The sequence below is a fragment of the Rhea americana genome, unplaced genomic scaffold (genome assembly GCF_003343005.1).
Source record: "Rhea americana isolate MKP2758 unplaced genomic scaffold, rheAme1 scaffold_32, whole genome shotgun sequence".
In the NCBI taxonomy this organism is placed as follows: Eukaryota; Metazoa; Chordata; class Aves; order Rheiformes; family Rheidae; genus Rhea; species Rhea americana.
The window spans coordinates 2,159,380-2,169,437 of NW_028186446.1; the positions used below are offsets into that span (position 1 = coordinate 2,159,380).

A 10,058-nucleotide genomic window follows, 5' to 3' on the forward strand; every position below is an offset into this window, starting at 1 on the left:
ACTTTTGCTTAAGACAGTTCCTCTCACACAACCAGCCCAAAGTTTCTGAAAAGAATTTATGTCAAAATACAGCTGACTCTATGAAGAATTCATTTAGAGGACAAGAAATGATTACAAGATGATCCTAGTGGCTCCTTCTTTTCAATCTTACTAGGCAGTTTGCCTCCGTTTACATCAGTTAATTTTTTAAAGCTATCTTCCAAAAGTAAAAGGAAAGGCCAGAAGATTTCTGTTAAAGTGAAAGTTGAGATTCTGTTGTATGCACCAACCACATTCCATAGATAAAGTCTGATGCAGGGTGTAAGTTATTCCCTACTCTGATCTCATTCTGCTCATTCTCTCAATAACATTCATGGAAAATACACGCGCACCTAAAGGACACAGAACAACAACTTACCTCAACTCCTTCCCTCCACCTCACAGACATACCTTTTAAATTTATGTCTCCTGAAATACTAATTCAAAAAAGATTATCTTAATCTCATTTACACTGATGTAAATAAGGAGTAATTTAATTAAAATAAATGTACTTAAAGCACAGCAAAAGCAGTGGGAGATCAGAAGAAAAGTAGAAAGCAGTAGCTCATCATCTAATTTCTGTGTGCATCACAGCCTTATAAAGGTCTACTCACTTCCTTTGCATCAATGAAATCAGCAGGTCTACTTTTGGGAGTAAGGATTGCAAGCTTAGGCCCTTAAATTAGCATCTCTGTGTCTGAAGAACAAGAGAGACTGTTGTTTTCAGGCACTGTATTTAATTGAAGAGTAATTCACTTAAGAGCAGGAAATAAAAAGAAGAAAATAAAAATGTTCCTGTTTTCTCTTAACAAAATGAGCTGGTGATCTGCACTTGCCCTTTTAAGAGCTCTAACTTTTTCTTGTTTTCTGGAAAACTTCTTCCAGCAGCAGAAAGACTGCAGCCCCAGCTCCTCTCTCACCCAATCACAGAACACATCAGGAAAGGCAGGCAACATAAGGCTTTAATTTACAAGGGATCATCTACATTTCTTCTGAAAGAAAAGAAAACAAAATCAAATCTCCACATACTCAATCTATCTTGAATAAACAGTATTAAGTAAAAAATGTTGTGGTATTGGGAGGAAGACACTCTGTAGTCAGCTTTGACTTACATACCATTTCTTCTTCTGCCTGTTTAAAGCATATAAACTCACTGTAATGGGGGTCTGACTTACATGAGTGCTAGTAAAAGATTGTTCTTTATTCCTAGCCCATTCTATATGTTAGGAGTTTGGGTTACAATAGGTGTCTCATAGCAGGAGTAAATTATTACTGACTTCATTGGCTAGAGCTGCATTTCCATTCTTTTTCCCTTATTCCCACAACCACCAAAATAAAGCACAATTTTTACCTAAATTGACAATCACAAACTAAGACAGGCAATTAATAAAAGACACACATAAAAGCATCTGGGATGGATTTGGAGGTGAGATGACCTGGACCACTTGATGATAAGAGAATTACTTTGTATCTTGTCAAATGTGCATTAGTAACAACTGCCTCAGCACTGAGATGGTTTTCGTATCACTTGGCTATACAGTCCTGAGACACTTTGCAGCAGTAAAAGTTCTGGATACTGACTGCACCATCGCTTTGGGTTCTTGTTCTGCTTCTACTGATGTTCTCTGCCAGTTGATGCATGTGTTTGTTATTTCTGTCAGGGCGGGCATACTTCCAAGAGTCTTCTAGATATTCCAAAAAATACTTAATTTCCAAGGTAGGCTTTTAAATCTTAAGTATTTTGTTCCTCTGGCAAGACTACATCTATATGAGTTGCTATGGCTCATGGCCTTTTGGGCATATGGCTATTAAATCAGCATGTTGCAAAGTTTAATATATCTTACGACACAACAGAAAAAAAAAACTGCTTGGGAGTCTTGTCCAGCTATTTCTGTCCAGAAGTTTGGCCTGTAGAGCTCTCTCTCAAATTCTAAGGTCAAACACCTTGATTTAAGGAGTTTTTATTATCCAGATATTTGGTAACTTTAATATGGCAAGAGAGTGCACCCTCTTTAATCTTACAATTTGAGATGTATGACACTGTATCAGTTAATCTTTCACTGTGGTTCACACTGTACCGATCCTTCTACTAGCATCCTTGTCTGTGCATCATGAGAACGTGGACTGCCAGCTCTGAAGGGAGAGATGCCAAAAGAGACCCACATGAACTGCAAACCTCTACTGTAATCCCCTAGATCACTACGAAAGATTTTGTGAAGATACTATACATGTTGATACTCAATATAGATTTCATACCTGAATCCTTTCTCTCTCCTGAGCTATCAAAAATCCTTCCTTTCCACCTAGAACCAATCCTCTGCTCTCCAAAAAACATTAGCTGCTCTTATCAGGCAAGGCTCATGTACGTGAGTTAAAAATCATTCAACCGTTAATTTGCCACATTGTATTACAACAATCATACTTTTAGCCCCTTATTTGATATTAAAATCTTTAAATCATGAGTCAGCTAAAAAGCATGCCTTTTACTTTTGTTTAGTAGGCAACTTATCATCCGTTTTTAGATTTTATTTATCTGGGTGGTCACTAACCTTATTACAAATACATTTTGTCGTTTTATTGCATTGTAATATACAGACATAAAGCTGTAACATAAAGCTGAATCATTTCCTCTACAGAAACAAGTTTTCCTTAAATTTTTTCCTTAAATCCTGTGGAAAGGAAGGATGCACCCTCCAATTTCTGTCAATCACTTACCAGAAAACATGAAAATAGTGCAACTACTTTCTGCTGTTTCTTTCCAAAATGAAAAAAAAAATCAGATAGCTTAATTTTTGCCAGAGATTTATGAGGGCTCTTTTTCTCTTGCCTCCGAACAAGTGAAAAAAAGGTATGAAACAGTTCTCTAAGGACAGCAGCATTGAGAGCTATGCTATTGGAACAGAAAAGCAGACACAGAGACATAGGCATCTAAGATAGACAGAAAGTAAATTTACAGTGTTTTATATTCATGGTTCTGGAGCCTCGTCACATGAGAGGGTGAGAAGGACAAAATTTGGTATTCCTCCCACCTGCCAGAATCCTAGTCTCCTCCAGCGGCTACTGTAACAAGCAATAACATCACATACTGTTTTGAAGTAAAAGTTGGAAATTCCTTTCAAAGAATGATTTATTTACATTTTAAATGCACAAATTTTAGTTTCTTTTGGAAGATTTTGTTTCCATTGCAAAGGGAAAAGGGGCCTATGCTTTTAAAAAAAGACACTGTTTATCTTTGTAAGGACATAATTACTCTTGTGCTGAACCAAATGAAAGGTGGCATCCAGTAGTTTTCCCTCTCTTCCCCCTCACCTATGGTGAATACAGAAGAAATCATTATAAAAATAAGACAGATATACAGCAAGTTTTCTGTGGATACAATGTGCAGTATTGGGATTGTATGAAGAAATAATGTATTTTATTAGATCAAGAGGTATAACTGAAAAAAACAGATAAGCTTTTGACTATATGAGATTTCTTCAGATAGGAAACAGAAGCAGCAGCTGTCAGTTAAGAACAATTGCTTAACATTTCCTAAGAGATTTATTAATTAAAACAGTTCTGAAAGGAAGATGATGGTACCTGTAGAATAGAGAGGATGTTAATGATGCAGGTGGATGGAAGAGAAAGTGGTACTTGGCAGCTAAGCAAAAAGGGGAGACTATTAGCTTGCAGTCTGTGAATTCAAAGAGGGGTAAGCAGGCGATGAAAGCAAAGAGGAATCACAATGTGCTATCTCTACCTACCAGCATCTTTACTGAGTCCATGGTTTTGGGTGTTCTGCAGAGTTAGGAAATCTAGTTCCCATGCTCACTTCTGTAGAGCATGTTTTGTAGGCTTCCCTTAAGGATCAGGTCTGAAAGATCAGAGGGAGAATGTCTGTTTTGTGAGAAACCTTTATTCACTGGCAGCACAGTGTTTTGGACCTTTATAGGCTGTCTGTGGGAGTTCATGCTGGTGCTGGGTGGTCGTTTTCAACTGCATAACTACCAGAAAGGCACTCTTGCACAGGATGAAGTATATTACATTCCTGGAAGTGCAGATGTAAAATCCCAGGATGCTGATGATCTGATGGCAGGGGGTATTTGTTGCAGTAGCAGTGGATAGGCATCAACACATTTTACTTTTCTTACTCAGGCAGTCTAAACTCCTCTGAGAATTATACTTCTAATGATGAGTTTTGTGGTTTGGGGTGCTTGAAATGTAGGACAAGTGCTACTGGGAAGATTTTTTCCATGTAGGTTTTTCTTATGTTATGTGAAAAATCATTAAAACCAGCAAGTTCTAGGAACTTACATGAACTTAACAGCTCTCTGCTCTTTTCTCCCTGCCACAGCACCCCTCCATTCCACTGTTTCCACTTCTTTTTTCAAAGATGTCCTTGCTGATACGCAGATATCTAAGCTCTGAACAGTTGTTCTCAAGAAGCCTTTTGCTTTAATAGTTACTGCTTCAGACCCAAATAAAAGACTTGTTGGCACAGAGATCTGTCTGCTTTTCCTCCTATACCAGTTGGTATAATAAAAGATATTACCCGGATGTACAAACCTTGTTCTGTATACATGGATCCTTCTGCTAGAATACTCTTCCAGCTAATTGTATGCAGCTGTTTAGAACAGTGTTTTAGGTTTCAGTTACTCCTAAGTATTTCGAAGGCAGACCTCTAGGGAGAGAATTTAAGCCAAATGATGATGGACTTACATCTCCCACTTACCTTTCATGGACTGTGTACTGTATCCCCAGGTCTGAAAACCACAGGCTGAAAGCCACTGAGGCTTTCTGACACTGGTTAGAAATTCACACACTTTTTCTATGGGAGAGAATATATAATTCTTCCTCTTATTTAAAGACCCAGTGGTCAGTTGTTTTTTAGAATCAACTCGAAAACAATACTATCATTTATGGCTGAATATAAATTGGATTTTGTGCTAGAAAGAAGTTAGGAAGTTTAATTACTAACATAGATCTGAAAAGGAAAAGCTGTAACATAAAACTGTAAATATGATATGCAAAGAATCAAGCTTTTTCAGCAGAAGACGGGAAAAGATATAATTTGTACATATCATTTTTGAACTACAGTCCTCTGAGAGCTCTTAACAGAACTCAAAAGAACTTCAGCAAATGAGAACATCAGCAATAGACTTATTTAAGGTTGTACAATTTCTAAACATGATCCTGCTCCTACAGTCGTTATACAGCATAGCTCTTCCTATTAATTAGTTTGAATGTGGGACAGCACTTCTGGGAGAAAGAAAGTGGCCTAAATAGCATGCCCAAATTTTATCTGTAGCTATCACAAGGCATACGGATGTCTTTTATTAACCCTTGCCACTTGTGACAGGTATAAATGAATGCTCAGCTGGTCTTATTCCTAATGGATTTTGCAGGCCAATAGTGTATAAAGTGAAAAGGGCGACAGCACGCTGCAGAAAACGAAGACAGCTGGCATGAGAAGTTTGATGCCAAGTTCTGCCTCTGAATGGCTGTTTTAAGTCAGAAAAACACGAGGACATTCCCATCCACAGAACAGAAGCATGGTTAGTGAATGTTTGAAAAATGTGTTAGGATTCTCCTCATCTCCAGGAGTAGAATTTATTATTCTTACTGAATCCCAGTGAGTACAGTAAATTCCCCATTCAGCCTCCATCAGTTTTCCTGACTACACATTTTGGGAGAACCAACAAAACTTCCATTCTGTGTGAGCAAATGTGCTTTAGACATACAGGAAGAAATGTACGTTGTTGGTAATTACTGTATGCCCATTCTCTTGGCAAAACACTCATTTCTCAGAAAATAGTATTTTTAAAAACTGACATGAGATACTTGTAAGTCATAAAACATTCATCTTAAATTTAGCTCAAATAGCTGTCCGCTAGGCAGGCAGAAGAAGAGGAATAAAGAGGTCCTATTGTCATGTCACTTTTATATTTTATGCTACTGCCATAGTCATCCTAGGCAGAATATGTACATAAATACCAACAATAACTCAGTAGCAAGATATTTAAAATGTCTCCTGAGAGAGGTGTATCTCGGCTACTCTCAAATCACCAACTTACATGTCAGATATAACTATCACAGTCTGCTCTTTCAAACCACCATCGCTCCTTTCTGTGTCTAAAGTTATTACAATAAATGTAGCATCTTGATTTAAGTCCTGCAAAGATGCTCTGTTACTGTTCACTGCTTTTAATTTACTTCCCTCTCTGTAACAGGCTCCTGGCAGGCTGACAACAGCATTGTCCTCTTCTCCCAGCCTATCTTCCCCTTCCCCTACGATTGCGTCCTTTTCTATTCGGCAAATATTGATTTCCCCCTCCCCAGCCCCTGCTGGGTTTTGAATGGAGCTGAAATTAGCACAGCTGCCTTTCTTCGGAGAGAAGCTGCCAAGTTTGATGCGCCCAAAACCCAACTGAGCGACACGATCCAACGGTTTTAGCCACCGTAATCACGGGGAATCCCCCCAAGCTCCTGCCCTGCCCCGATCCCCCCCCGCCGGGCCGCCTTGCGCCGGGCAGACCGAGCGCGGGGCTCGCTCCGGCTCCTGCGGGCCGGGCTGCCCGCCGCCAGGGCTCTGCCTCGCCAAAACCCCGTGTTTTCCCTCACTTCTTGCCGCACCGACGCCGCCGGCCGGAGCGGAGGGGCGCGCGCGGCCGTTACAGCCGTTGGGCGCGCGCCGCGGCGGCGCCCCCCGCGCGCTACCTCCCCCCCTCCCCTCCCCCGCCCCGCTGGCGGCGGCCGCACCTTGCCCCTTATTAGTGCCAAACGCAGGGTTGTTAAAGACCCCAAATGCGAAGCAATTGTCTGCTCCGCTCTATTCATTATCCTCTCGCAGCATATGGGGCTATTCTCCCCTCCGGCCTCCGCCGCTTCCCCCCCGGCGCCGCGCCGCCCCCGCTCCCTTTGTGCGCGGCCCGCCCCAAGCGCGGCGCGGGGCAGCCCCGCGCCCGCCTGCGCCCGCCCCCGGAGTGAGGCGTTGGGAGACGGTCCCTTACGCAGGAAAGTTCGGCGTCGGTTTCAAGGCTCCTCCCTCCCGGTGAAAGGCAGACTGCGGGGCGCCTGGAAACCGGTCGGAGGGAGCGCGGCGCGGCGGGGCGAGGGGGCGCGGGCTCGAGGGGCTGGCACAAATGGTCAGGCGGCGGCGGCGGCGGAGGAGGCGGCGGTAGTTGGAGGCGCGGCGGGCGCTGCCGCCGGTGCGGGCAGAGCTGCGCGCCGCGGCCGCCCCGTCCCTGCCCTGCGCGCTCCCTTCATGAGTCTCAAGTTCGGGCCGGGAGGAGCAGCAGCGGCAGAAGAGCGGCGGCGGCAGCCCGGCCGGGCGGGCGGCGGCGGCGGCGCTGCCCGTCGGGGGCCAGCCGCCGGCGCCGCAGTACAACGGCGAGCGGGGCATCTCCATCCCGGACCACGGCTACTGCCAGCCCATCTCCATCCCGCTGTGCACCGACATCGCCTACAACCAGACCATCATGCCCAACTTGCTGGGCCACACGAACCAGGAGGACGCGGGGCTGGAGGTGCACCAGTTCTACCCGCTGGTCAAGGTGCAGTGCTCGGCCGAGCTCAAGTTCTTCCTCTGCTCCATGTACGCGCCGGTGTGCACGGTGCTGGAGCAGGCCCTGCCGCCCTGCCGCTCGCTCTGCGAGCGGGCCCGCCAGGGCTGCGAGGCCCTCATGAACAAGTTCGGCTTCCAGTGGCCCGACACGCTGCGCTGCGAGAAGTTCCCGGTGCACGGCGCCGGGGAGCTCTGCGTGGGCCAAAACGCCTCCGAGCGCGGCACCCCCACGCCCGCCCTGCGCCCCGAGAGCTGGACCAGCAACCCGCAGCGCGGCGGTGCCGGGGGCGCCGGGCCCGGCGAGCCCCGCGGCCGCTTCTCCTGTCCGCGGGCCCTCAAGGTGCCCTCCTACCTGAACTACCGCTTCCTGGGAGAGAAGGACTGTGGGGCGCCCTGTGAGCCCGGCCGTCTCTACGGCCTCATGTACTTCGGGCCTGAGGAGCTGCGCTTCTCCCGCACCTGGATTGGCATCTGGTCAGTGCTCTGCTGCGCCTCCACGCTCTTCACCGTCCTCACCTACCTAGTGGACATGAAGCGGTTCAGCTACCCTGAGCGGCCCATCATCTTCCTCTCGGGCTGCTACACCGCCGTGGCCGTGGCCTACATTGCCGGCTTCCTCCTGGAGGAGAGGGTGGTCTGCAACGAGCGCTTCACCGAGGATGGCTCACGGACGGTGGCACAGGGCACAAAGCGGGAGGGCTGCACCATCCTCTTCATGATGCTCTACTTCTTCGGCATGGCCAGCTCCATCTGGTGGGTCATCCTCTCCCTTACCTGGTTCTTGGCCGCCGGCATGAAGTGGGGCCATGAGGCCATCGAGGCCAACTCCCAGTACTTCCACCTGGCTGCCTGGGCTGTGCCAGCCATCAAGACCATCACCATCCTGGCCCTGGGACAGGTGGACGGGGATGTGCTCAGTGGCGTCTGCTTTGTGGGCATCAACAACGTGGATGCGCTGCGGGGCTTCGTGCTGGCTCCCCTGTTTGTCTACCTATTCATCGGCACCTCCTTCCTGCTGGCCGGCTTTGTGTCCCTCTTCAGGATCCGGACCATCATGAAGCATGATGGCACCAAGACAGAAAAGCTGGAGAAGCTCATGGTGAGGATAGGGATCTTCAGCGTTCTCTACACGGTGCCGGCCACCATCGTCATTGCCTGCTATTTTTACGAGCAAGCTTTTAGGGAACAGTGGGAAAGGAGCTGGGTCACACAGAGCTGTAAGAGCTATGCTATCCCCTGTCCTAATAACCACAGCAGCCATCACCCGCCCATGAGCCCTGACTTCACCGTCTTCATGATCAAGTATCTCATGACCTTAATTGTAGGCATCACCTCGGGCTTCTGGATCTGGTCTGGGAAAACACTGAACTCCTGGAGGAAGTTTTACACCAGGCTGACCAACAGTAAGCAGGGGGAGACCACGGTGTGAAACCCCAGCCGGGCAGGCCGGGGAGGGGACCGCCTGGGCGGCCGGGCAGCTGAGGGACCCAGGCGCCACTCGCCGGTGCCCACCTCGCCCACCAGCCAGCCGTGCAGAGATACATGCGCTTACCCAGCCTCAGCAAACTTTCCAGACTGCTAATCGTTTCTCCAGGCTACGGGGAACAGAGAGAAAAAAAAGAGTCAGGTGGGAAACTCCTGAGCTTGGGACAGACTTGTTGTTTTTCTTGCTRTCTCTCCTCTCTCTCTCTCTTTCTCTCTTGCTGTCTCCTGTCAGAACTGAACGTACTCTAAGGTTGGGGGAGAGGGATGTAAATAGCCTCTGTAAGATTTTGTAAGTATATTTGTATTTAAATTACAAAAAAACTCACTTTTTTAATTATTTAGGACATTTTTAATCCATTTGCAGATTTTGCTCCCCCTCCCCTCTATTTTTTTAAATGGCATTGGATTTTTATTCTGTAGGGCAGGATGGGAAAAATTGCCAGTACAAGAAACCAAACAAACCCCTTTCTTCTCCCCCACACAGGTTTTGTAATGGCTTTGCTTGGAGTTTCAGTTGCATGAACAGCAGGGCCTGGACTGAGGCTGCTGTGACTGCCTAGGGCGCCTCCTGACACAGGCTGGGTCCTGATCCCAACCTGCCCGAGGTATGTGGAGGTGGAGGTGGGGTTGGGGAGGAGCGCAGCTTCCTGACTCGGTCCCGGCCCGTGTGCGGGAGCACAGCCGCCCGGCCCCGGGCGCCCAGCCGCCTGACCGCGGGTGGGACAGCGCTTCCCCCCGCCCTGCCCGCGGCCGCCTTGCTGGAGGAACCGGCCCCGCTGCCCCCGCACCCTGAGCGGCGCCGGCGCCGAGCGCACCCAGGAGGGACCCTGCTGAGCCGCCCGGCCCTTGGCGGGAGGCGAAAAGATATCCAGTCCTGCCCGAAGGTGTGTCCGGCCTTTTTCTGGACGGAGAGCATCGCTGCAATGCCTTGTGCTAGGGGGATTGGCTGCCAGCTGTCCGTTCTTGTTTTTTAAATCTATTTAAATGCACCACTTAGTTTTGAAAGACTTGG

The 10,058-nt window shown here is 47.4% G+C and overlaps 1 protein-coding gene and 1 long non-coding RNA gene across 2 annotated transcripts; one reads left to right on the plus strand and one right to left on the minus strand.

Moving 5' to 3' along the window:
* Positions 1-750: 750 nt before the first annotated feature.
* LOC146592709 (uncharacterized) lies at positions 751-6,867 on the minus strand. The gene is made up of 3 exons (XR_014896528.1): positions 6,757-6,867; positions 3,762-3,871; positions 751-1,010 (listed from the first exon to the last, which is right to left on the minus strand). It is a non-coding gene; the product is annotated as an uncharacterized LOC146592709 (long non-coding RNA).
* Positions 6,868-7,265: 398 nt separating this feature from the next.
* FZD1 (frizzled class receptor 1) lies at positions 7,266-10,052 on the plus strand (the record flags this gene model as incomplete). Its single annotated transcript, XM_085310564.1, has 1 exon — positions 7,266-10,052. A coding segment is annotated over one exon (1,725 nt), but the record flags the coding sequence as incomplete, so codon positions are not given.
* Positions 10,053-10,058: the final 6 nt, after the last annotated feature.